Raw genomic sequence first — 27,842 nt, 5'->3', positions numbered from 1 at the left:
ACAGACCGCCTGCATTTGAACAGATTTCCATTATAAAACCCACGGTTGGTGCCCGCACCGCGGTTCCGCAGCAAGTACCGTTGTATAGCATACTATGGAAAATCGATTGTTCCTGCACACTCGCGGAAATGAATTTCGATTTCTGCAAGCGAATGAAGAATCGCAGCTTGCTCTATTTTTCTGCAATGTCCGCACGGACGGCTTTTATTGAAGTCAATGGAAGCTGTCCGAACTGCAGCCCATGTGCAATTGACATTGCACACAGGTTGTGGATTCCGCATCATCGTCTAGCAACAGCGCGGAAAAAATAAACATTAAAAAATCTGTACTGGGCATGTCCAACGACGGCTCACTGCGCACATCCGCAATACAGATGAAGAACAGAAAAGACGCCGGCAGCAGTCAACGTTGGATTCCGCTGCGGGCTCCCGCATGCGATATCTGGCCCGATTGTGCGCAGGCGGCCTATAGCAGCCCTTCTATACAGTCAGATACATCACTGGCTCGTTCAAACGAGAATCGTTCAGTTGAATGATCAGCGAACGAGCCAGTGATGATTTTTATGCCTACATAAAATAAACGACAAGCGAACGGTTCTCATTATTTGTGGCCGGCTCGCGTTTAGACCGAACAATAATCGTCCACTTTCGCTTGTTTTAATATTTTTTTGAGCGCTAAGCGCACCCTGACTTGTCTTCTTATTTCTCTGCAGCTTGTCTCCACGTGACGCTGACCTGAAATAACCACTCCTTCATCAGGAAACCAACTTCACAGGCTCCTCCTGCTTGCACACAGACACGATCCTGCCCCTTTGAGTACGCTGGACCTGCCTGGACGGCTGCTGCTGCCTGCTGAGCTTGGGGTAGGTTCCTAGTCCTCTCAGGTTACTGTCCGGTTGTGTTGGCTCTTCTCTGCTACATATGTTGCTTCATGAAGTTCAGTTGAAAGTTTGGAGAAACTTTTTTGTATGTCTGTTGTATACAAGGAGGCATCTGAGATCCTCTGCACTGTAGTAATGTTCTAGCGGTCCCTGATCTCCTAGTATTGTCCTTGTGGCTTCACTGGGCACTTTCTGACCTGCAGCCCTACTGAGTGCATGAGATGTAAGATAGGAAGGCAACGTATTATAAGCGGCTTTATATATACAGCACCAGCCTGTTCCACAGAGCACCAAGTAATTGAAACAAAGAAAAGTGACAAGACAGAGGCTGGCCATACTGGCCATCAGCGGGACCTCTCTGTATACAGCGATCGGCCGAGCATGCGTATATTCTGAATAGGGAGAGAGGAATAAGCTGCAGCTAATCTCCACTTACAACAAAAGAGTCAGGCAAGTTGAAATCCTCCGTGCCCAACCCTTCAGTCCCCTGATATCTGTAAGCGTTGCGACACGCTCATGTACATGAAATGTTCAGTCGCTCTCAGCGATATCTGCTTATGGTCACTTAAAGGGAGAGACTCCTGCCTATAAGAGTCTACAAATCAATAGGTTGCGTATTTTTTTTTTTTGTGTGTGTGCAGAATATGCCACATGGACATACCCTTAGTCTATGTTCACACGGGATGGATATGCTTCGGAATGTCCACTGCGGAATTTCCGGCGTGCCATCTCCAGCATTTTGAAATCCCAGCTGAATGAATGAGTTTTTAGTGATTTTTTTATTTTTTTTTCTCGTCTAAACGGAGCAGAAAATCTCCGCTGCATAATTGTGCTTGCCGAGCAGATTTTAATGGTGAAAAAAGTAATAGGGAACTCTTGCCGATCCTCTAATGCAGCTGAAAAACAAAAAATGCCTCACATCGGCGAAAAACGCACGCTGGCAACCGCAATTTTGGTCTGGGTTTCTCGTTCCGAGATTGTGCTTGCCCGTGTGTAGGTAGCCTATGGCTGCCATCGCATGGCAGTGCTTCTCCCCTGCAAAATGTAGGCTTAGAAACACTGATTGCATCGCTTCTCGGCTTTTTGGCTAAGATCAAAAAAAAGAAAAAAAAGAAACACTGATTGCAGCTGGCACCTGGTCTTGCCATACGCATTGAATTGAGAAGTCCAGGTGCTAACTGCAATCAGCATAGCTGTGCCTCAAGAAATGCCCATGTAATAGCACCCTTAGGTCGGCTTCATACCTGTGAGATGCACGAATCTTGCATGGATATGAACCCCATTTTTTGGAATGAGGTCATACACCTGAGCCCTTTTTTTTTTTTTTTTTTTTTTTTTTTATGTTCAATCAAATTTTTGTAATTTTTGAATAGACAGTTGATAAACAGTACAGCCTTCAAGTATACCTTCATAAAGCTCTACGGAGAGACAGCTTACAACACTTGCACTGAGGTATCCGAAATTACATATAACATATTATTTTCCAGTGTCTTTATCAAAAAAAGAAAAGAAAAGTAGAAAGTACACCTGGTATGAAATATCTTAACTAAAAACGCACCTGGGAGATAGGGGCTGGGGGGTATAGGGAATTAGTTTGACCTCGCTTACCCGTGCTGAGTTCTGTTCACTAAGCCATGCATTGCTTTTTTTTTCTTAATCTCATCACACCACGATGCGATGTGGGAAACTCATTGCGGCATGTTCTGTCTTCGGGCGTGCTCTCGCATGGCATCTCTTGTTGTTTTCAATGGGGCTGGCGGCAGCATCGCACCATGTGCTAGGAGCACATAAGTGTGATGCGAGGTCTCCCCATTGAAAACAATGAGAGAAACTCCGCGATCCTCCACTGCGGCTGTCAGTTTATGAGATTATTGGACAAGGCGCTGAGTCCGGTCGGGGTGTTGATTATATTTTCCTGCTTCCCCATTCCTTCGCTGTCCGCCTGGGAAGCCGTTCTTGATGCTTTCATGTGACTCCTCTTTTCATTCCATGCATATGCATTATGAACAGTGTGTGCATTGAATGAAGAGAAAAGTCTGATGTCTGCATCAAGGGCCGGCTTCCTGAGCAGATAGTGAGAGAACTGGGAGACTGGTGAGTAGAACAAGCACCCCCTAGACCAGGGGTGGGCAATTAATTTTCCCATGGGGCCACATGAGAAATTGGAATGGTTTTAGAGGGCCAGACCAACATACGAAGGCTCCATGCACATTGCCTTAATGGGGCTGTATTCCAGCCGCCCGATTTGCGGCCAGAATACGGCCGCCATTGAAAATGAATGGCGCTGTAATACGGCACGGTGAACACCCGGTGTTTCACCCCGTTTTACGGCGCGGCCCCCGTGTCTGCCAATGGAGAGGGGAGCGGTAAGGAGCACTCCCATCTCCACTCAGAAGTTACAGTGGCATCACTTAGGGCTCATGTCCACGGGCAAAATGAGATTTAAAATCCGCAGCGGATCTCCCGCGCGCGGATCCGCACCCCATAGGGATGCATTGACCACCCGCGGGTAGATAAATACCCGCGGATCGTCAATAAAAGGGATTTTAAAAAAAATGGAGCATGAAAAAATCTGGACCATGCTCCATTTTCGTGCGGGTCTCCCGCGGGGTCGGCTCCCGCGGGCTTCTATGGAAGCCGTCCGGATCCGCGGGAGACCTAAAATAGGAATTTCAAGGATTTACTCACCCGCAGCGGGCCGCGAAGCTCTTCTCTTCCTCATGGCCGCATCTCCCTTGCTTCGGCTCGGCGGATGTGCCCGGCGCATGCGCGCGGCACGTCGACGACGTGCCGGCGACGTGCCGCCGGCGTAAGGAATTCATCCGCCGGCCGAAAAAGAAGATCCGGCCGTGAGGAAGAGCAGAGCTTCGCCGCCCGCTACGGATAGGGAAATTCCTTTTTATTGTTATTTTCAGCGCTCACATCCGCGGGGCAGGAGGGACCCGCTGCAGATTCTACATGTAGAATCCGTAGCGGGCCCGATTTTCCCCGTGGACATGAGCCTTAGTTTCGCTGCTTCCCGTTGCTGACACCGGACTCATTGGTGAGTCACCAGGACACTCTTTGCGGGCCGGTCCGAGCTATTCAGCGGGCCGGATGTGGCCCGCGGGCCGTGCTTTGCCCAGGTCTGCCCTAGACTCAGCGGTCCCTGTCCCAGGAAAGGGGGGGAAAGGACTTGTTATTTGTATAGCGCCAACTTATTCCGCAGCACCATCAGGTAATTTATTTATTTATTACCCCCCAGCGAGCTGGGTACTCATTTTACCGACCCCGGAAGGATGGAAAGCTGAGTCAACCTTGAGCCGGCTACCTGAATCATGCAGGGATTGAACTCGCAATGAGCCCATTAACTTAGTTTATGAAGCTTATTAGACCCGACAGGTTCCCTTAAAGCCTAAAGTTTGTTTGATGCCCATTTTTAATTTTACTGAATGCAGTTTATTGTTCCCTGTTATCAGCCATTTTAGTTACAGCATGACTGTAATAATAATTATGTAATTACTGACAGGAAACCTAAAATAAATTTGCTCCCTTACTACTTATCTCACATATCTCTAATTTAGGTTTTGTTCTTCTTGAAGTTTCCTCTGTTGTGTTTGCTTTCAAGAGATTTCTCAACCCAATATTTGCAGGTCTGTGTGGTTCAGGTATTACGACATGTTAGCAGGGCTGGTATTTCCTTGATAAACAAGGTCGTCTACCTTTCAGCGTCTTCTGTGGTATTGGCAGTGTTTATTATGTATTGGAACGGCTCTAGGGGGTGATGAATGTAGAGTCAGACACTTCAGGTAAAGTTTGTAAAACTTTCTAATCACTTTGGTGCTTTTATTAATGAGAGGAGCAAGGCCACAGCGGAAAAAACAATTGACATGCTGCATATTTCAAATCCGTGCCGCAACACTGGTTCTGCCCAGCTTTGCCACCCCGTGTGGACGAGAATTTTGCAAATTCTCGTCCACATGGCTGGCTAATCCTAGGATTAGTGGTCGCAGCGAAATTCTGCAGAAAATTTCAGGGGCAATTCCGCTCCATGTGAACACAGCCTTTCACATTCCACAAGCTGACAAACGCTCATCCTTATGCTGGAGACTTGGCCAGTGTAGAATTATTGCTCTGGAAGTGTTACAGTAACATGTCCCCTAGAAAAATGCAATCTGGGCAGAATCTGCCGCGGATTTCCGTGGCGGATTCTGCGCAGATTTGCTTTTGCATGCAGATATCCGCACACATTGCTATCAATGTGATAGCAATGTTGCCGATGCGCGTGGAATCCGCGGCAAAATGGAGCATGCCGCGTTTTTTCTCCCGCGCGTGAAAAACGCAATTCTTTTAAAATGCCATCTGCGGGTGCAAATATCTATTTAATGGACCGCGGATGGCCAATGATTCCCTATGGGCAAAATCCGCTGCGGAATCCATAATTCCATTTAGCTAGTGGACATGAGGCCTAAGTAGACAGTCATTCAGAAGTGACCGACTGCTGTTTACACTGAATGGTGCGTCGTTCAGTCGCTGCATGCATTTACACGGGACGATTATCGTTGAGGTTCCTGCAGGAGCCTCGACAATAACCGTCCCATGTAGAAGGCCCATTAGTAGCCCCTCACAGAGCATTGTATACTGGCATGTATGTCTGCACATGCCTAAAGCCTCAGGCACATGGCGTCCTACAAGCTTAGAGTTGTATGGAGGTCTGATATTGCACCCATAGAAGTACATGGGGCTTTAGTTTACTTCCCTATGCCTGTAAATACATACTTTTTTTTTTTTTTAATTATTGGATTTATGTGCAAATCAACAGAAAAGAGGATATCGTATGCATCATCAGATGCCATCATTCTGCGGGCACCCTATTTGTCACCTCCAGGGTTTCTTCACACATTTGTGCAGTGACTTTCTGAAATCACAGCATTTTTGTTCTGATTTTATAAAGCCTCTGCAAAAACCATGGTGTGACCGCGCCATGCTAGTTAACCCTTACCTGCTTCATATACACTGGCTCAGCTGAAATTATGTGCTAGTGGGAGTCAATGTTAAGGCAACGTCTTTTCTTTGACTCCCTTAATTAATATTCTGTTGTTCGGCCTTTTCTGGCATGTTAATTACAGGACGCAAAAACGTAGAGAACTAGGAGGGTAAGATAAGTATAGCATTAGTCTGGTACGCCCTCACAGAAAGGCGTTGATCTGCTGCCCCATCCATTGCCTTTAATTCCAGTTAATAGGTTATAGGTATGTACACGATGGACAGGAGTAGAGTACATGCGGTGACTTAGACTGCTACTACAGAAGTGCTAGCGGTTGCAATTGTTGGTGCGACCCGGCAATTAGCGCTATTACAAAACAGTAACAGCGCTCATGTAATAGCAGCCTGGCTTTCATAAGGCTCATGTCCTGGCTCGCCGGCTGTGTCGGATTGGGAGCCGGGTGACGCCACAACGTCAGCCCTGGCCCATATGATTTACACGTTGGCGCATGCTCCATGTCCTTTCGACACTGGATGTCAACTTGAACACATCTCTGCAGGTGTGCGGGTGGGTTGGTTGGCTAGGAGGCGTGTGTCCCAGCCAGCCAATCGGCATCTTTTCTGTACAAATTTTTTTTCAGCTCCTCCTGGTGGAGGACGCCGGTTATATCTCAAGACTGAAGCTGTTTCTGGTCAAGCCGGCGACTCCTGTCCTGGTCCACTTTCAGATAACATGGTTTGGTGTAAAGGATATTTGAGGTGCTGTGACATCTGTCTCTTTCCATTATTGCATTTGCATTTCATGTGGTTCATTGCATGCTTGTTTCCATCTAAACGGTATGCTTTGTTTCTGCAGCAAGCATTATCCCTCTTTTCCAACTAGAAAGACTCAGGGTTTCCCTGGGTTCCTGATGTGGGGTCGCTCTCATCAGGGCAATTGCTTCTCTTAGGTAGGGTCTCATCGCAGTAGTTGGGATCAGGTTCCCCGTTGCCTCATTTTTTATTTCATTATTAATACTGCATTCATGAAAAATAAGGAGCAGATTTGGGGATTTAATTAGAAGCAAACTACAAAAGACATGTCCACAATCCACACATCACTGCAAAACGTTTTTTATGGCATACCAGTAAGTTCTATTTTCTGCCACATTGCTGGGTGTCTCGTTTACAGTTTTGTGGTGTGTGGAGTGGTACACATTCAACGTGGGCACCATGTGCATGACAGACACTTCTACATTTGCTTGCAACGAGGCAGCTGTTTTTTGGAATTGGCGCCAGAGTTCACATTGCACTTGTACAATGGATTCACATTTTGCAAACTCAAGCACGCAAAACTATTTTCCCTGTGGTGTCGCCATTTTTAAGAAACAGCGCTGCGGTGTGACAGAAAAAGATAGATTTACACACTATATACCAATATGGAGAACGCAGTATGCAGGTCTATTGAAAAGGAAAGAGCAAATCTGGGGATTAAATTACAAATTACAAACTACAAAAGACAGGTACCAATCCACACATCACTGAGGAAGGTTCAACGTTTTTTTTTTGTTTTTTTTTAAGACATACCAGTAACTTCCATTTTGGACACATCTGATCTGGACGGGGTGTTTTGCTCGGACATAGCACCTCATTCCTCACATGATAATCACTCGGTGCATAATCTAGTATTGAAAATGTTACTAGTCAACTAGATGTTAAAACGGACACCACACTTGGCCGACGTTCAGATGTAGTGGAGCTGCTAAAGGTTTTTCCACTCTGGCTTTGAGGGAATGTACTGTGTCTATTATCAAATCTACGGCATGTGATAATGTTGCAGATTTGATACAGAAAGATCATGACAACATCCTCCTTTGCAAGAAAAAAAAAAAGTTACTGTGTCCATGGAGTCCTGGATGTGGTACAACACAATTCCTGATCTACCTGAATCTGTAAATCGCACCCCACCCAGATGAATCACTACTATGCAATGTAGGTCAGTATCCTCCTGCACAGCCTCACACCCCAGAAAACCATGGCAGTGATGTGATGGAGATAATTGGTTGCAAATCATGCCTTGTGACCTGAGTTTACTTGAGCAAGTGTATCGATAAAGTCTAACAAATCCAGAGTCTTATTAGTACTGAGTGGAGTAATTGGAATATCATGATCCATATGTGTAATCCACTGATGCAGAAGCAAAGCACTCCTTAGATTCAGTCCTCTAGGTTCCTCGGAGATCCTAAGCCTAGTAACCCTACAGAACTTACATCAAAGTGTCCCCAAGGGTGTGATCGTGCGCTTACGGTAGCAAAAGTGCGAGCACCAACCTGAGACGCAGTGTGTACCACAGGCTGAGCACCTGGACAATCTAGATCGGAAAGGCTGAATTAAAGGGCTTTTCTGGGACTCTGATATTGATGATAGGACATCAATATCAGATTAATGGGGGCCCGAATCCCAGCATCCCGACCAATCGGCTGTTTTAAGAGGCTGCAGCACATGGGCGAGCACTATGGCTTGTTCTTTGTATACCAATCACAGCCCTGCACATTGTATAGCAGTGGTGTCTAATATTGTAACACAGTGCCATTCACTTGAATGGGATGGAGTTGTGCAAAGGTCATGTGACATCACAGGGCAAAATAAAGGTCATAGCGTTTGCCCATGCCCCTTTGATGCCAGGAGTGGACCCCGCTACTGATCCCAAGCATAGGTCATCAATTTCCTAAGTCCTGCAAAACCCCTTTAATTCCTGCCCCACCCCAACTCCACAATGCTTCCATATTTCTTCCTTTGCAGTGCATACTCACACCTAGGAAGAACTGGTGGGCTATATACCCTAGTTACCTGCAAAGGGCACAGATTAGCCAGTCTGCCCTGGCCAAAGTATTTACACAATTGACTAGGGCCACCAATTCAATCTTTGCCCTGGGTGAAGGAAAGCTTAGGCACATCTTATTGTTTGTCTAAGGCCTTGGCTTTAAGGCTTTCTCAGACACAAAGTTGCTGATCATTAGAATCCACTTGAATGTTGCTTCATAAGTTGAAGATCAGCAAAATACATCTTGCCAGTTTTCTTTGTGTTGAATTCTAGAAGACGAATCGTGATCACTAGTCACATGCTGTCACAGACACTAGTCTGTGTGAAACTTGATTACACAGCCCGACATCATGGGACACTTACTTCTGCTGTCTGTTATTTTGTTCACATGCCCAAGCTCTGATAACGATGAGCACATCAGTAGAAGGAGAAGAACGATTGTGACCAAGAAGTGTAGCAACTGGTGATCACACATTGGGTTGATATTGCTAAATTTTGCATGATGCATGACTAAGCTAGTTGCTGTCTGAACCGCATGAACTGGGCATTATGACGGATCTAAATAGTAAAGCTATAGCTGGAAATGTTAAACATTCAAGAAAACTGTAACTAATCTATGATTATGACTGCTTGGAAGCGATAGGAAATGTACACTGTAACAAGTGTTTTAAGATTACTTATGTGATTTGTTCCCAGCCAGAGAAACCAAGTAATCTTGTAGATATGATACCTTATAATGGCTTACAAAAATACATGATGTTAATGTGAGCTTTGGAACCAACGCAGGGTTGTTCTTCAGGCTTAAATGAAATAGATTTGAAGAGGCAAGAAAATAGATATATACTTATATACACACATACTTCTAACAAGGCATAGACATGAATGTGAATAATTTGCACTGATGAGAATACTACAATAGAGGGCTAAATTCTTCCCGAGGATTCATGTGTGACTGCTATGGATTTCTCATACTTTCCAGAGATAACACTGCTGGCCTGGTAAACCCCCCAACACTAATTCAGGGACCATAAGGGCTCATGCCCATGGACGGAGCGGGATAGGTCCACTGAGTTACGCCGCGGAAGTGCCGCGATGGTAAGCAAAAAGCCCCTGCTGATGATTGCGAAAAAACACACATTTTTCTGTGTACTCCATTAATTCTATATTAATGGAGACCTCTGTTGCGGAAAAACTTGGAGAAATAGAACATGACGCAATTTGTTTTTTCACCGCAGAATCACACATGTGAGCACTGACAGGCAGAATAGCTATTAGGTTCAGTAGAACCTAATAGGTGCATTATTCCTCCACGGATTTCCACCGCAAGGTAACGCAGCAGAAATCTGTCCATGGGCATTAGCCCTAAAACCTTCACTCCCTTATCAGTGACTATTTCAAGGTGTTTGTTGTATTTTTGTTAGCCATTAACCCCTTTAGTGGCACGCCCAGAAAATCTCCGGGGCTTGCTGCACTGACCATGCAATTAAACCCTGGAAGATTTCCGTGGACAGTTCTAGCGCTGAAATGCTGGCCAGGACACTCAGTTATTGTGCCACTGTACACGTTTGCCACTTTGAATTACATCAGGAAAATCTCCGGGGCATGCTGCGCTGACATGGTAATAATAAACCTGCCACTGAAGGGGTTAAAATGTATCATATCTACAAGATTACTTGGTTTCTATTGCTTTGAACAATCATATTTTGCTGTGCTGGCTAACACCGTACCAAACTTTTTTTCAAGATTACTGATTAAACTTTTTTTTTTCTGTTCCCAGGACTTTCACTTTCTGACCTTTCATTATCTGAAGAAGCAATGAAACCAAAAGTGGCCTACAAACCTGTGAGTTTTCATCTGATTGTTATTTTTGTATATGATTGGTGCAGTTTCACACGTGAAGCTCGTTATGGTTCACTTAATCAGCTACACAAAAAAAAAAATTATAAAAAAATATATACAATTTTTTTTGCCCCCATAAGATAAAAATGGCAAAAGGCAGCCTATTGTGGGGGGGAGGTTTGTCACACTATATGTTGAGATGACAAAAAAATCTAAACTTGTACCGGATACCGCCTTTAGAGGGCTCTATAACCCAGAGAAAGGGTGTCTCAAGTTGTTTGTTAGGCGGCACTTGACGAGATTTGGTAAGAGGGAGGCGATCCCCTCAGCAGTGAGCTTGAGGCTCCTGGGCTCTCTGAACTGCAGCCTCATAGTTAATAAGTGGATTGTGTTATATGGAATGACACAATTTCTTGTGAAAAATCACGTATTGGATTGCGTGACAGTCAGTAGGAGTTTAAAATATTAAAAACACATCGCACGAAAATCATAAGTTTGTGAGATGTGATAAAAAGGAGTCTCTATAGGGAAACGTGGGCTGGAAGTGATCGCAAAACGCAGAACGATGGGACATGCTGCAATTTTCAAATCTCGCAACATCGTATGAATGAAAACATCGCAAATGGGAATGAAACCATTGAAAATCATTGGTTTCATCATTCTGCATGTTGACTCCCCCTCGCATCGTGTGATTTTATCACCAGTGAGTAGGAAGCCTTAGCGAGAAGCCTGATAGTCACTGTCAGTGCAGCTGAGCCGGACATTCACATTGTGGTAGGAGCTGGAAGTGTCGTAGAAGGCTTCGCTACCATTGAGATTATTGGGAGCAGAGCCTTATATTACACTTCTGACTCTGACCCAAGAATTCTTTAAGAAAAAACAAAGGACGCACAAATCGCACATGGACGTAAAAAGCAGACCCACGCAATGCATACAGATGTCACATGGACGCCTGTGGGGCTCCGTGTAGCTCTGTGTAGCTCCGCCCCGTCACGTGCCGATTCCAGCCAATCAGGAGGCTGGAATCGGCAATGGACCGCACAGAAGAGCTGCGGTCCACGGAGGAAGAAGATCCCGGCGGCCATCTTCAACCGGTAAGTATAGAAGTCACCGGAGCGCGGGGATTCAGGTAAGCGCTGTGCTGTTTTTTTTTTTAAGTCCCTGCATCGGGGTTGTCTCGCGCCGGGGGGGGGGGGGTTGAAAAAAAAAAAACCCGTTTCGGCGCGGGACAACCCCTTAATTCTCAAAAATCAGACACACTCATGTGAATAAGGCCTTACACAGACTGTAGTGGGCTCCTTGTTATGGGTTCAGTATTCATAAAGGGATTGACACCAGCACCCCCCCCCCCTTCACCCCTCAATCTCAGCGGTGACTGACATCCGCCATGCATGTGTATGTGGTGGGTATCAATCATCGGTGATCGTTTCTCCCCTTCACAAATGAGAGCAATCTGTTTATTAAAATCCATGTTCCAGACCGCTGCCCTATAATTGCTGTTTGCAGCAGCCTGTATTCTGCTCACTATATATAGGCGAAGTATCAGACATTTTGGATTATTGGAAGTGGGATTAGAGCGCTTTCACACGTAGCTGATTTTAGTGCAGATCTGCATCAGATTTCACCCTTTTCAATTAAATTAAAAGTGAAGGGGAGGAATCTGCAGGGAATCAACACCCTAGTGAACACATCCTAAAAGAAATATCATTGTACTTTTTTGCAATCTGTGTGTTTTTGTTTCCCCCCAGATTTCCACCCCAGAGGGGGTAGAAGATCATGTCGTATACATAAGCCATTTACAGAACGATGCTCGCAAGGTATGGCTACCTCCAAAACCCAAACTTCATTACAACAGGGAAAAAACTATTTTACTACGGTTTCCCCGAAAATAAGCCATAGCCTGATTTTTCAGGATTTTTGACAAGGCTTGAAATAGAAGTCCAACCCCCCAAAATAAGCCCTAGCTAAATTACATTAAAAAAAAGGAATACATTACCTAGCAGCCTCGGTCCAGGTCCCTCCCGCTGCTTTCCAGAGCTCTGGCGTGGTTCCCACACTCCTCAGCCTCCAATGCAAGATCACTTCCTGGTTACAAGATTCATAAATCCTGCCTCCAGGAAGCGATGGCTCTGATTGGCTGAGTAGCACTTGATGAACCATTCAGAGCTTCTTGGAGGCGGGATTTATGAATCCTGTAACCAGGAAGTGATCTGCAAGTGGCCGAGGACTGCAGGAACCGCGAAGGAGCTCTGGAGAGCAGCGAAAGGGACCTGGACAAGTTTGCTAGATAAGTATGAGACATTCCCAAAAATAAGACCTATTGCCTCTTTCTTGGGGTAAAAATAATCTAAGACAGGGTCTTATTTTCAGGAAACCACACTATATAAAGTTCAGTGAAGTGAATGGAGAGTTTTCAGTTCTCCATGCTGCGCTCTTTGGGTGCATGGTGCTTGGTCAGGTTGCTATGATCTGCAGATTCTCTATGCATATACAACTTTCAGAGAACTGCTATAGCCTAAGGTGAAATAGAGAGGTCCGGGATGTTAGAACTGTGCAGCATCCTATGCAGGAGACAACGCTGATTGCATTGATCTATACTTGTTAGTAATGATCCACTGCATGACATTAATAGTTACATTGACTGAAGAGGAACAATGTCGTCCATTGGAAACCCGTCAAGCCAGCAAACGACAAACAAGAATTTGCTCGCTTTGCTTTTGATTGCAGCTTTTATACTGACATCACGTTTACCGTTGCTTGGCAGAAAATCGTCAAATTGTTTGAAGATGACAGTGTGGAGTGACGGGGAGGAGAGAGGGGTCATTTTATGATTTGGACATCTCGCTTACAGTTCACTGATTAACTCTTTCCAATCCACTGTCTGACGTCTGAAGACATTATGATTTAAAGCTGTACAGCTCCGATGTTGGAAGATGTCCGTCGGGGTTCTCTTACTGTATATTGCCAGCCTCTCTGCTGTCAGAGTCTACCCAACGTTTCACCTCATGCAGTACTGGCTTTAGCCAGCATATAGCGCTGTTGTATAATGGCAGAAAAAGAGTAAGCCCCCTAGGAAAACCAGGATACAAATTGGATTGGAAAGGGTTAATTCGTTTGCACAAACTTTGCCGATTAGTTCCCACAATGTTCGATGATTGATTGCTTAAAACATAGAAGTAGAATTGTACAAATACTTGGAAAAATCCACGTTATTACATTCACCTGGAAGCCCATGCTAAGGAAAACTAACCTATATACGAACTTGGCGTGAAACAGAGCAAACATTGCGTGAGCCATCGCCAAACTTTGCGACGGCATTCCAAGTCCCAAAAATCCAGCCCTCCCTCATCACCACACGGTGGTCCTATATACCTGCTAACACCCTCATACCACCTATGTTTGCTGTGACTTTTAGTGCATATACCCAAGGCAGAGAAACGATGTGATAAGTGTTCTCAAGTGGAAATGCATATCGGTATATGTAAGAGGCAATCGTGTGAAGGCTCACATTGCCGTATCTCTCAGCGTCCTATCGGTCCAGAGGATGCTTACCTGTTCGCAGCCACAGTAGAAGCGTGTATACGGATCACGCAGCATATATATTTTTCCTTCTGTGCGGCGCTTTCTGCTTGTGATGTCCTGCTTGGTAGCAGCGTATGTATTGCCACGGCTAGAAGAGTAACTTGTGTGTTCCTTTGTTCTTGCAGTATTATCAGTGCGCATTGATCGTCGCCATCATAGTCACTGCACTGTTTTGTCTCATGGCTGCTCAGCTTCTGATATTCCCTCTGCTCTGCACAAGTTCCACTGAGAAGACGGAGATCTTGCTTCAGCAGAACAATTGTAGTGACCCATGCAAGTGAGTCCGCTGATGACTTATTTTTTAACCCCTTATATGGGTTATCCAGTTGTGAACTATCAATAGTCTATCCACAGGATAGGTGATCTATAGTAGTTCAACAAGTATTTGCCGCCTGGGAACCCTGCAGATTAACTGTTCGCCAGACCAGTGTGCTTGCAAACTGAGCTGGTTTTTGCAGGAAGCAGGCAGCTCTGTTCTCACTGCAGTGGCAAGGCTTGGTATTACAGTCAAAGTTGCCATTGAAGTGAATGGGAACTTTGTAATACCAAGCCTGGCCACTGCAGTGAGAATGGAGCTGTCTGCTTCCTGCAGAAATGGGGTCAGTGCATGAACAGCTGATCTGCTAGGATCCCGGGTGGCGGACTTTTAGGCCCCCCCCCTCACACGGGGCGTCTGCAGAAACGCAGCGTTTTTCAACGCTGCGTTTACTGCAGATTCCGCCCGGTTTCAGCAGCGCTGACATGCTTTATGCCAGCGTTTTGCCTGCGTTTTTAGCTAGGCTGAAAACGCAGCCAAGGATGCTGAAAAGGAAAAAAAAGCAATACTCACCTAGCCCGCTGCAGTCCGGGTCGCGGCCGCTGATCCGGGCTTCCTCTGCACTCCCAAGTCTATTGCCGTAGGCCAGGTTTGAGAACCCCGCCTCCAGCAATAGAGTGCTGTGATTGGTTGTCGGCGCTGGCTCGATGCCCAATCACAGCCCTTCATTGACTGTCTCAGCCAATCAGGGCTTGCCAGCGCTGATTGGCTGAGACAGTCAATGAAGGGCTGTGATTGGTTGTCGGCACCCTCGATGCCCAATCACAGCACTCTATTGCTGGAGGTGGGGTTCTCAAACCTGGCCTACAGCAATAGTCTTGGGAGTGTTGGAGAAGCCCGGATGAGTGGCCGCGACCCAGACCGCAGTGGCTAGGTGAGTATTGCTTTCTTTTTTTCCACTAGCCTAGCTGGGACTGATTTTTAGGGTAGGGCTTCTATTGCAAGCCCTCACCCCGAAAATCGGCGAGCGGTTAACGCTGCCAAAAATGCGGCACCATGTGTTGCCGCGTTTTCAGCAGTGCTGAAACCGCTGCCCATTCATTTTAATGGGCGACGCAGGGCTGAAAACGCCCCCAAATAGAACATGCATCACTGTCAAAGCGCAGCGTTGGAAGACGCTGCGTTTTCAGCCCTGTGTGAGCAGCCCCATTGAAATGAATGGGAGTGTTGTACAGCGTTTAGCGCTGGGCTGAAAAGGCAGCGTTAAACGCTGTACAAAATGCCCTGTGTGAGGGAGGCCTTACTGATCTACTACTGATTACCATCTTTAGTTTACAGTTGGACAACCTCTTTAGAGAGCAGCTATAACTTGTTTTATTCTTCAGTCAACATAGCTGTATAAGAGCTTGTTCTTTATTGGGGAGCTGTAATATATAGTGATACCATTTTGGGGTACATGGGGTGCATGACTTATTATTTTTTGAAGGGAAGGGAGGGGGACTGAAAATTACACACATTTTTTTCCTTTTCTATTTTTGTGGCGTGCACTATGCAGTACATCTTTTCTGCGGGTTCGTTTAATTGTAATATATTTATAAAATATCCCCCCCTCCCTTTTTTTCTGCATTCAAAGACCCAGAATTATATTCTTCCATAATTGGAGTTGTGTGAGGGCTTGTTGTTTAAGTGACGAGCTGTAGTTTTTCTTGGCACCATCTTGGGCTACACACGATGGAAAGGGATTTTTATTGCATTTTTTTTGGGGGGGGGAAGCAAAATGAACAAAAAAAAAAAGTCTTTGGCTCTCTTCTTTTAATAGTCTTTACCTGAGAGATTACTTGTTTCAGTTTATTGTATGGGTCGTTACACATGCGGCACTGCCAAACCTATGGATTTTTATGTTTTTTCCTAAACAAAGAGAAAAGTGCACATTTATTTGAAATGTATTTTTCATGTGAATTTTAATTTTTTTTTTTTTCATCTTTTTTTGTGTCCCTATAGGGGACTTGTTACCTATGATCTTCAGTGCATGTTTATGGGGAGGTGTGCACATGTGGTAAATGCTGGGATGTATATAACAGGATGACTATCGCTCCCATGTTTTCATACAGAAGCAATAGTCATTCAGTGAATGGAGGCGGAGTGCGCTGGAGATCTCTTCTGACCGCCCTCCTCCATTCACTGGGGGCAGGCAGTCATTCCAAGATGACCTGTGTGGTCCTGCTTTTACAATGGACCACTATTTCTGGCAATCACTTGTTTGAGTGATTTTTCGGCCGGTTATTGGCCCGTGTAGTTACCCTAACCTATATCCTGTCTAACTTAGCATCGTTCTAGTAGAAAGCATCCCCGAAGGGCTGGAATATGCTCCAAACTCCACCAGCAATCCATCGGTATTTCAGAGCTGGATGTACCTTTTGAGCCAAGCTGAGAGGAGTGTGGACATTGCCTCTTTCTACTGGACTCTGACCAACAATGACACCCACACCAAGCATCCCACAGCTAAAGAGGTGAGATAAGCCCAACGCTCTCTGAAAGCACTTATGCTATCTAGTAATATATTGTCTTTTTTCAGTGACGTGCTATGAGCTACTCTTGTTTGTGGCTAGTAAGATTAAAGGAGTTTTTCCTATTTTCAATTTCTCACCTTTTTTAAGACTTCTTGCCTGTTGGCTGTATAATAAGGATATGATCAGGATAGATTCAGTGTTTGAATGAAGACCGGGATAATAACAATCTTTATATAGTGCCAAATATTCTGCAGCACTTTACAGATCCGAGGGAGCATGTACAGACAAAATCAGACATAGCAGACAGTATTACACTATTTGAACAATAGGGGTGAGGGTCCTGCTCACAAGAGCTTGCAATCTGTAAGAAAACAGGGGTTGGGGTCCTCCTCACAAGGGCTTACAAACTTCAGAAATCGGGGTGACATAAAGGATAATGCCTGTCCTGTTTCCATACGCTGACTGCAAACAAACATTGAAAACCACAAGGAACGGAAGGTTTTGAAAGAGTTTGTGAAACTTTTTTTTTCATGCGGGTAACTGCAGATTACTACACCCCACATGCGGCGGTCACTGCTGATCTTAAGGCAACCTGAAACATTACGTTCTTTTAGCAGATCTGGTCAATTTTAGCAGGTGCAACTATAAATAACTAATGTTTATGGCCACCTTTTTATAGACATTTAGAGGAAAAAAACATTAAAGGAGTTGTCTGATTACTATATGAAAGTTTAATGGCAGGTGACCATGTGATAAAATAACAAATCTAGCATTACTTACCTGTCCTCCGCCCCAGCGATCCAGTGCCATTGCTCTGTAGTCCTCCCGGTGTGTGTTGGTTGTGATAGCTGTTACCAGATATCACCTGACCGCTGGAGAGTCATTGCTTGTCCTCTTGGCATCAGCGCTTGCATCCTGGGCACCATGATGCTAGGCGTTCGGAATGGTGACACTGTGGCCTCTGATTGGCTGCAGCAGTTAGGGGATATCCAGTAACATAGTTCTTGTCAATAAACGCTGGGCGAACCGCAGGGCAGCAGCGCTGGATCACTGGGGCTGGGGACAGGCAAGTAATGCTGGATTTGTTGTTTTATCACATGCGCACCTGACATTAAAATTGCATATAGTAACCAGACGACTCCTTTATATGTGCTTAGAAATGCAGAGCAACTTAAAGTGAAAATTTTCAGCTTTTCACGGTCTTTGCTATTGCGAATTACTTGCAGTAATGAATTGAAACATTTTAACCAAGCGATTGTCTTTGTACACAGGGGGAATTAATTCTGCAGGAAATGCTGAAATTAAAGCAGCGAGGTATCAATCTAAGAGTTGCAGTTAACCCATCCAGATCTCCAGCAAAAGATGCAGACATTAATGCACTGAGAGCCAGCGGTAAGAGTCCACAAGAGTCTAGCTCTAGCTTCATAACATACATGGAAATATCAAACAAACAGAAAGAACACAGAAGGCGGCCATATACTCACTGATATACTGATACAGGCATCTACACCGCATCCCTCAGCATGCAGACAGCCAGAATGTGGGACTTTGTCAATTAAAAATACCTATTTGTACCTGCTACCGTTGTTGGTCATCAGCTTTCATGTTAATGAATATCCTGGACAGGTTTGTGACCGTTTCCTATTATCTCCTATTTTTGTTAGGGGCTGAGATTCGGATTGTAGACCTGCCACGTTTGACTGATGGTGTGCTGCACACTAAATTCTGGGTAGTGGATGGCAAACACATCTATATTGGCAGTGCCAACATGGACTGGAGATCATTAACACAGGTAACTTATTAACCTCTCTCTTGCTGTCCCTGGCCAGTTTTACCAACAATCGATGGAACAATGCTTCACATCTGATTTTTGGCCCATAGTTCAAAAGGTTATCCTTTCCAAAAGAAGTTATACCCTGTCCACAAATCAGGAGAACAGGGGCCCTGAAGGTCCCCAAATTAATGGAGCAGTGGTGGAGCATGTGCACCACCACTGCATTTGTTTCAATGGAACTGCCAAGTTCAAGCGCTCAGCTATCTCTGGCAGTCCCAATAAAATGAATGGAGAGGTAGTGAACATGCTCAACTACCACCCATTTAATTTTGGGACCTTCGGGGGCCCTGTTTTCTTGATCACTGCGGTTCCCATCAATCAGACCCCCACTGTTCAGGTAGATATCTTCTATCTAGTGGATAGGTGATAACTTCCTTTAGTAGGATGATATCTTTAAGGATTGGGCTGGAATTAATAATTTGTCTGACTTTCTAGTTTCTTATTCCCTTGGGATAAACTGCACCAACTGTCATCATCTGCCATCTTCTCACCCCAATTCAATTACTATTAAGGGAGTTCTCGCAAGAATTCCAGGAGATAAGTGTTTGGGGGTCTGACTGCTGGTAAACCCATTGATAAGGAAAATGTGGTTGAGCATGTGTGCTGCCACTCTACTCATCTCTATGGGACTGCCGAAGAGAAGCAGACTACAGCACTCTCTAATCTCCAGTAATCCTTAAGAGATGCATGGAGTGGCAGCACACATGCTTGACGGCTCCATTAACATGGGAGACACAGGACCCCCTCTCTTGTGATTAGTTGAGGTCCCGGTGGTTGGACCCCCACCAATTGGACACTTATTCTCTATCCTGTGAATAGGAGATATGTTTATATCTTGGGAGGACTCATTTTAACATTTGCCTAAATATAGTCATATGTTAATGTAGGAGTGTGCAGTCTTACACAGTCATTAGTTCTGCTGACAACTTGATTCACATTTCCACCGTACACATATCCTTTGGGGCTAATAAGGTAGAATGTGTCCAGTTTACTACATTGCAGAAGTCTTAAAGCAGCCCTCCGGTCCTGGATCATCAAAGATGGCTGCACCAATTCTCTGACCACCTGATGCACACACTGCATTGGTATTGTAGTCTGACGCTACACGCTGCTATGATTGGCCAGTGCTGCTCAAAGCCGAGTGCAGTATCCTAGACTAATGATGTACTAGCATCGGGAGAAGCCGTGCGGCCATGTTTGTTTTTTTCCCAAGAACGGAGGGTGGCCTTCAGCTGGCTATATGCATGAGATACCTGTTGACCAAAAACTAATTCAGGCAACAGCTGTTTCTCCTGACTTCACTGTCAGCATGTGTGCAGTTTGATCCAGTGTGCACATTTACCTTAAAGGGGGGAGGCGACTAGGGCATGGCTTATTTATAAAATCTAACATGCCTGATTCTTTTGCCTAACATCTGCTTTTGGGGGACATTCAGGAGACCCCATACACAGCAGATACTATGAAAACTGATGGGTTCAGGCAACCAACCTGCATCCATGTGTATGACCAGCTTTAGGCTGATTCAATTGTGCCTGATGACTTGCTTGATTATATTGATAAATTTCATCTACAGGTTAAAGAATTGGGTACCACCGTCTATAACTGTACTTGTGTTGCCCAAGATTTGGGAAAAATCTTTGAGGCTTATTGGGTGCTTGGTGAAGCCAATGCTACCATTCCTTCTCCATGGCCGGACACCTTCACTACCTTGTACAACAAAGAAAGTCCCTTGGAAGTGTCTCTAAACAACACCAAATCCCACTTGTATCTGTCTGTAAGTATGACGTTACCGTTCACATGTAGCCTCCTGACCATGTGTCCTTCGGTCATCTACCTGATGGATGGCGCTGAATGCATGAGGTGGAATTTCACTCATGTTTTTTGTTTTTTTCTTTTTAAAAGAGCTCACCTCCGAAACTATTGGCAAAGGGGAGAACGGACGATCTAGACTCCATCCTGAGCATTATAGATGACGCCCAAAGCTTTGTGTACATCTCTGTTATGGATTATACACCTACTGAGGAGTTTTCTAAAAATCGGAGGTAATATGGAAGTCCGTGCAGCACAGGGTTGTCTAAGCTAATGATGCATAGAATGAAACTTCTGTAAACTTGCTTTGACTATAATTTTACTGATCAGAACTCCTTCTAGTGCTCCATATATAGATGTGTATTATCATAGTAACAAGTTGTAGATATAGCATAGGATAAAGTGCCAGACTAACAACCGCACGAGGCGGAGAAGTGATTGAATGCAAATCTTGTATGATTTTCTTTCAACTTGCATTAAAAGTTGTGTTCTTCTCCCTAATTTTGTAGCTACTGGCCAGCAATTGACAACCATCTGAGAAAAGCCGTGTACGAGAAAAACCTGAATGTCCGTCTGTTAATCAGCTGCTGGGCAAATACTAAACCAAACATGTTCCCCTTCCTGAACTCTCTTGCTGCCCTGAAGAGTTATAAGTCCCACTACAACATGGAAGTGGTAGGTCATCACGTGTGTCCTACCGGTCTCCTTCCTGCAATTGTTTCTTGCATTGCAGTAACCTGAAGTCCTACAGTACTCCTATGTGATAAATAAGGTGAATAACCAGGAAAACCACAATGAAGAGTCAGTCGGTGTTGCTGAGAGAACAACGCTGGGACCACAAGAATACTTTACTGGCAACGCGTTTCTGAGTCGTACTGACTCCTTCCTCAAGCCAATACAATAGTAATATTGAGAAAGGGACTTAATACCTCAGAAGCGCGAAGCAGGTGATGTCATGAAACCTATGGCGTGGCTATCGCCTCAGCTTTGAATCAACTTTATCTGAACAATTGTTAAAAGACCAAAGTAGTATACAAGTGCAAAATATAAATGCAGGTACTAGAATAGCAATAGTCCAGTGAGCAGTCGGTAGAAAAGAGAAGTCCAAGAAAACAGCTATTTACAATCGCACACAACGCAGAGCTGAGAAACCGCATACAAAGCTCAGGCAAGGTGCAGCGAGATGTGTAATAATGGCAAATAAGCAAAATGTTAGTAACAGTGGGTCTGGAAGCTTCAATGAACGTATCAGAGAGCAGTGAATTAAGATCGCACAACGCTGGGGAACAGTTCACAGCTGATGTGTAGCGGTCAGTGCAGCAGTATGTAAATCAATGTAACAATATATGAACAGTGTGTGCGACAATGTATACATTAAGACTAGAGATGAGCGAACGTGTTCGGCCCCGCCCCTTTTCGCCCGAACACCGAACTTTGCGAGGACTTCCGTGCTCGGGCGAAAAAAGTTCGGGGGTCGCCGTGGCAGCGCGGGGTGGTGCGGCGGGGAGTGGGGGGGAGAGGGAGAGAGAGAGGGCTCCCCCCTGTTCCCCGCTGCTGCCGCCCGCGCCGCCGCGCCTCTCCCCGCCCCCCCCCCGAATCTTTACGCGCTAACACTGAAGTCCTCGGAAAAGCCGGTGTTCGGGTGCGTAAGTCCTCGTTAAGAACACGTTCGCTCATCTCTAATTAAGACAATTCACCAATACAGAATATAACTGCAGGTATAAAAAGAATAGCGGTTGTTTGCTTAGTGAATCGTAGAAACAAACAATTGCTATTTGTTTAATTTATTTGGTATTCATGTTAGTACCTGCATTCATTTTAGTACCTGCATTCATGTTTTGTGCTTGGATACTACTTGGGGTGAATTGTCTTTAACAATTGTTAGATTAAGTTGATACAAACGCTGAGGTCAGCCCCGCCATGTCATGTGTTTCATGACGTCACCTGTTTTTTGCTTCTGAGGTTTAAAGCCCTGTCTCAATGTTACTATTGTGTTGGCTTGAGAAAGGAGACAATATGACTCAAAGATGTTGCCGGTAAGGTATTCTTCAATATATTGTGGTCCCACTGTTGTTCTCTCAGCAGCACCAATGGACCCTCCATTGCCTTTTTCCTGGACCGTTCTTCTCGAGTCCTGCCTGCCGACACTGGCTTGGAGAGGGCTACAGCTCTTATTGTGAACGCTTCTGGCTGTTATGCCCTTTTACACTCGCCAGATGGAGTTGCACTATTTTCTTCTGTTATCGTATTGGAGCGCTGTTATCTTATTTGTTGCTCTGACAGCAGGCCTGATGATCAGCTAATTGGTGAGGATCCCAAGCAGCGGACAGGTCATAGTAAAAATCCTGGACAACCCCTTTAATCTGACTACAGCGGGAACATGGCTTCAATTAAACTCAATGGATATTTGCTGCCAGTGTGCCTGTCGTCCCACCAGTGTGAAGAATTACATCAGTCATATAGCTCATCTGTAGCTAATTGATGGGGAAGCTCATCTCCAGTTGGTCTCATAAAGGATATTTAAACCTTTGCAACCATTTAATTTCTCAAATGCATAAAAATAACAAATTAAGTAACTATGGACAGATGGAAAGGAGAGCTGCAGGATAAGAACACACAGATTTTTGTAGTCTGTTAAGGCCTATTTAGGCACGTTTATCGCTCAAAAGCCGTCTTTTGAGCGTTAATCATTGCATGTAAATTTGCCCATTTCTCAGTTTTCTGCTGAACGACTGTTTTCAGTTCAGCTTGAAATCAGTTGTTCAGCAGAACAGCTTATAAGACGGACCGCACGCTGTTCTTTGCCTGGGGACCGCTGATAACAGCTGATTGCATTGTCTCAGTTGTTCTCAGCTGTTAGCTGCGCCAACAGAACAAAAGCAGGTGGCCTCTGAATAAACTCAGCTCCCAGCTTAGTACCAAATAGACCGCCCTCTCCACGCCCCTTGTCCAGAGCCATCAATGGGAGGAGGTGGGTTGGACCTATGCTTAGCTCCGCCCCTGTCCCAACCCCCTCCCATTACACAGAACGAGCGGGGAGGAATGAGAGGTAAGCCTGCGATGGGGAGGGAGGGGAAATGTACGATGGCCTGGTGAGCTGGGCACACAAACGTTTGATTTGTGCGCCTGTCCACCAGATTTTACATTCCCATCGTAGCGTATATCGCCAGGCTGTGAAAACGGCCGGCCAATATGCGCTTGTGTGAAAGAAGCCTTAGGCCTCATGTCCACGGGGGAAAATCAGTTCCGCTGCGGATATGTAACGTGGATTTCTGCTGCAGATGAGCTTAAATTCCTTTTTTTTTTCATGCGGGAGATCAATTGAGCTATGAGCTCTATGAGCTCCCGCACGCGTGATCCGCACCTAAATGGAGCATGTCGTGTTTTTTTTCACGCGCATGAAATTTTTAAATCCCTTTAAAATACCATCCGCGGCTATTTATCTACCTGCGGGTAGTCAATGCATTCCAATGGGAAATTTAAGGTGCAGATCACCCACGCGGGTGATCCGCTGCAGATTTTAAATTTCATTTTCCCCGTGGACATGAGGCTTTAAAGTGGACACACACAGATCTACATAGAGATTGTAAACTCAGAACAGATTATTTGAAGACTATTTGCAAAGTTGAGTCGCTTGTTACTTTGGATGCCCAGGATTCATCTGAACGTCTTCCTATGGTTGTCTGTATTTCATCTAAAATACTAATCTAAATAGTCAGTTTCTTTAGCTGCAAACAGCAGACTTTTCATGAATTTGTTTCTGTAGCCTATACAATGTATCTATATTCTAAGGATGAATGAACAATTTGTTTATCTTGTTTTTTTTTCTTTCTTTTTACCCCCATTTCCTATTCAGAAAATTTTTGTAGTTCCAGTGTCTCCAGAACAGAAGCACATCCCCTTTGCCCGTGTAAATCATAACAAGTATATGGTGACAGACAGAGTGGCCTACATAGGCAAGTATATGTCCTAACATAAAAGATTTGGTCAATTCCTGCTACAAATCTTATGAAGCTATATTTATGCATCAAAGCAAACCTAAAAACGGCTTCAAGAGTTAGAAAAAAGAGCTGTGATTGTTATCCAGAAATCACCCTTGGTGATAAAATCCTGATTGGTGGGGGTCTCGCTTCCCATGTTCCCCTCTTCTCATCGCCTGCAGTGACGTGGACATTGAATGGAACACCGGTTGCACATGCACGGTGGTGCTTCATTCATTTCAATGGGGCTGATGGTAAAAACCAAGTACGAGCGCGCACGCTATTTCCAGCAGTCCCACTGAAGATGAATGGAGCAGCTCCGCACATGTGCGACCGCTGCTCCATTCAGTCTTCTCTTGACTGCGGGGCATGCAGCAAGCTCACAGCGAGGAGGACAAAGAGTAATGAGACCAATGTTTCTGAAAGCATTGGGGGTCTCAATAGTGAGACCCTCACGGATCAGAATTGTATCATCTATCCTAGTGGTGGCGATTCTATGGCACACGTGCCGGAGGTGGCACGCAGCGCTCTCCCTGCTGGCACGCGTCACCATCAGCCACTCACCACATTAGTGAATTCCTGCAGGGGCCGCGGCTCCCCTGCCAACATTCACTCAGCGCTGTTATCTGCACTGATCCCGGCGCACACTGTGACGTCAGTGTGCAGCCGGGATCCTCCTCCCCCGACGTCTCGTCTCCTACTTGGTTCTGCAAGAGCAGGGGCAGGAGGCATCCAACAGTACACTGCCATCAGTGTGCACCTGGGATCAGGCAGGAGAGGAACGGCGCTTCCACGAGGAGGAGGGGTAAGTATGTGGGGCTGGGGAGGAGAGGCATTATGACTGCTGGGAGATTCGCTGGGGAGGGAGGGGAGGAGAGGCATTATGACTGCTGGGAGATTCGCTGGGGAGGGAGGGGAGGAGAGGCATTATGACTGCTGGGAGATTCGCTGGGGAGGGAGGGGAGGAGAGGCATTATGACTGCTGGGAGATTCGCTGGAGGGGAGGAGAGGAGAGGCATTATGACTGCTGGGAGGAGAGGCATTATGACTGCTGGGAGAATAGCTGGGGGGGAAGGGGGGCATTATGACTGCTGGGAGAATCGCTGGGGGGGGAGGGGGGGCATTATGACTGCTGGGGAGGAGGGGGGGGGGGCATTATGACTGCTGGGAGAACCGCTGGGAGGGAAGGCATTATGACTGCTGGGGGACCGCTGGGGGAACCACTGGGGGGCATTATGACTACTGGGAGAACCGCTTGGGGGGGAGGGGGGCATTATTATTGCTGGGGGTGGCATTGTGACTGCTGGGGGACCGCTGGGGGAGTATTATGACTGCTGGGGGGGGGGGATGGCATTATGACTGCTGGGGGAACCACTGGGGGGCATTATTACTACTGGGAGAACCGCTGGGGGGGAGGGGGGCATTATTATTGCTGGGGGACCGCTGGGGGTAGCATTGTGACTGCTGGGGGAGTATTATGACTGCTGGGGGAACCGCTGGGGGGGGGGGGCACATTATTACTGCTGGGGGTCCGCTGCGGTATGTCACTCTTATTACTGCTGGGGGTCCGCTGCGGTATGTCACTCTTATTACTGCTGGGGGGGGGGGTGTCACTATTATTACTGCTGGGGGGCCGCTGTGGGATGTCACTATTATCGCTGGGGTATGTTTACATATGGCTGACATGGGCAGGGCTGTTTCACAATACACAATGTGCAGATTTTTACTGCTTTTTGGATGCGGAAATGCTGCATAATTTGCGACAGTAATTTCCGCTGAGGACATTGTGCAGTATTTCCACATCCAAAAAGCAGTTAAAATCCGCACGTTGTCTATTTTGAAGCGGCCCTGTCCTTTTTAGAATGCCGGGGGTAAAATCATACATCGTGATAAGCCCCGCCCCCTGACACGTTGGCACTTTGTGATAATTAAGTGGGTTTTGGGTTGCAGTTTGGGCATTCGGTCTCTAAAAGGTTCGCCATCACTGACCTATCCTATGGATAGGTGATAAATGTCGATTGTGATACAACCCCTTTTAAGCTCTGTCCTGTCTGATCATTTACCCTATTACTAACATAGGCTCTGTGTTCATTCAGGTACCTCCAACTGGTCTGGAGACTATTTTATCCATACAGCAGGATCTGCACTGGTGGTAAATCAGACATGTTCTCCGAACGCCACAAACACCATGCAGAAGCAGCTGGAAGCCGTGTTCTTGAGAGACTGGAACTCCAACTACAGCCATGTAATGAACTCTCTGACATCATATAAAGAAAAATGTCTCTTCTAAGGACTACACTGTACAGTAGGGCAGGGGTGCACAACTTTTCCTGGTCTGAGGGACATATTGCCATACTGAACCACTTCCAAAGGCCACAAGGGTATTCTCATCTGAGACATTTATGGTTTACCCTAAGTATATGACACAATAAATCGAAGTAAGTTCCATTTTCAGGACCTCCCACCTTTTAGGAGTATGGGGGTTGCCTTCCACCTCCCAACCAGCACTCCAGAGAGGAAGAGACCATGCATGTGGCTCTCTCCATTGTAGATGATGGATGTTGAGGTAACAGCCCAGCATTTCATAAGTCCTATAAACTACAATATAGAGAACTGCATGTACATACAATGCCTCTAACTCATATATTCATTTCTAGAGTGCCAAACGGGTCAAGAGACTTGATTCTCTTAGCATATAGGGGATCCAGATATGACTACACCGTGCACCCTTAGTACTTGTCCGTTCCTGTTGCCCTGCTATGTGCCACTCCTCTTCACCCTGACATGGAAACTACATGTTAACAGCCACACATGGGTCCTTTTAGCCTCAGATGTTTGGGGCTGCACAGAATGGCATTGTGGGCCGCATCGTGTGCACCTCTGCAGTAAGGAATCAGGGACTCCTGACACTTAAGAAATGCCGATTGGTGCTAAAGTGTTTCCAAACCTTCAACTTAAAAATGAGAAGACAAGTATTCTACTCCCTGATGAACACCGATTACTCATGTCTTCTGTTAACATTTAGTGGGCTTTTCTGCAAGCATTGACCACTGCCGCACTTTTTGAGGAATTTTCCTTCATCTTCTTCTGTTACTACTGCAAGGCCACCATCTTCTTGTATTTAATGTGAGAGCATCATGGGTTCTCATTGACAGTCATGGAGGTGCTGCAGCTTTTCTGCAAAAACAAATATACCTCTGGCCTGCTGGAAACGACTGAACTTTATATAGAACTGAGACTCTTTGTGGTGGTGGTGGGGAATTAGTTAGTTTGATGGTAGTGCAATAAAGTAAATGTAATGTATGGATCACTACTGAGCTGGTCTCATTCATTATACTGGTAGTGTAATTGTAATATTTACCTTTTAATAAATGAATAAAAACA

At 45.6% G+C, this 27,842-nt stretch overlaps 1 protein-coding gene across 4 annotated transcripts; it reads left to right on the top strand.

The window, feature by feature from the left end:
• The first annotated feature begins 720 nt into the window (after window positions 1-720).
• PLD3 (phospholipase D family member 3) lies at window positions 721-27,842 on the top strand. 4 transcript variants are annotated; one of them, XM_066581197.1, is made up of 13 exons: window positions 794-862; window positions 6,487-6,604; window positions 10,426-10,490; window positions 12,236-12,304; window positions 14,195-14,346; window positions 16,652-16,835; window positions 18,107-18,227; window positions 18,500-18,627; window positions 20,243-20,443; window positions 20,572-20,711; window positions 20,988-21,153; window positions 24,335-24,434; window positions 26,555-27,842. In XM_066581197.1, exons 3-13 carry the CDS (start codon window positions 10,464-10,466, stop codon window positions 26,746-26,748), a joined length of 1,482 nt encoding a protein of 493 aa, XP_066437294.1. In that variant the 5' UTR covers window positions 794-862; window positions 6,487-6,604; window positions 10,426-10,463; the 3' UTR covers window positions 26,749-27,842. The 4 variants fall into 4 exon arrangements, with proteins under 4 accessions (XP_066437291.1, XP_066437294.1, XP_066437293.1 ...); XM_066581194.1 differs by lacking the exon at window positions 6,487-6,604 and having other exon boundaries at window positions 721-862; XM_066581196.1 differs by lacking the exons at window positions 794-862; window positions 6,487-6,604 and adding an exon at window positions 9,065-9,111.

This window comes from Eleutherodactylus coqui, chromosome 10, assembly GCF_035609145.1.
Source record: "Eleutherodactylus coqui strain aEleCoq1 chromosome 10, aEleCoq1.hap1, whole genome shotgun sequence".
Taxonomy (NCBI): domain Eukaryota; kingdom Metazoa; phylum Chordata; class Amphibia; order Anura; family Eleutherodactylidae; genus Eleutherodactylus; species Eleutherodactylus coqui.
This window is presented reverse-complemented; position numbering and strand designations above follow the sequence as displayed.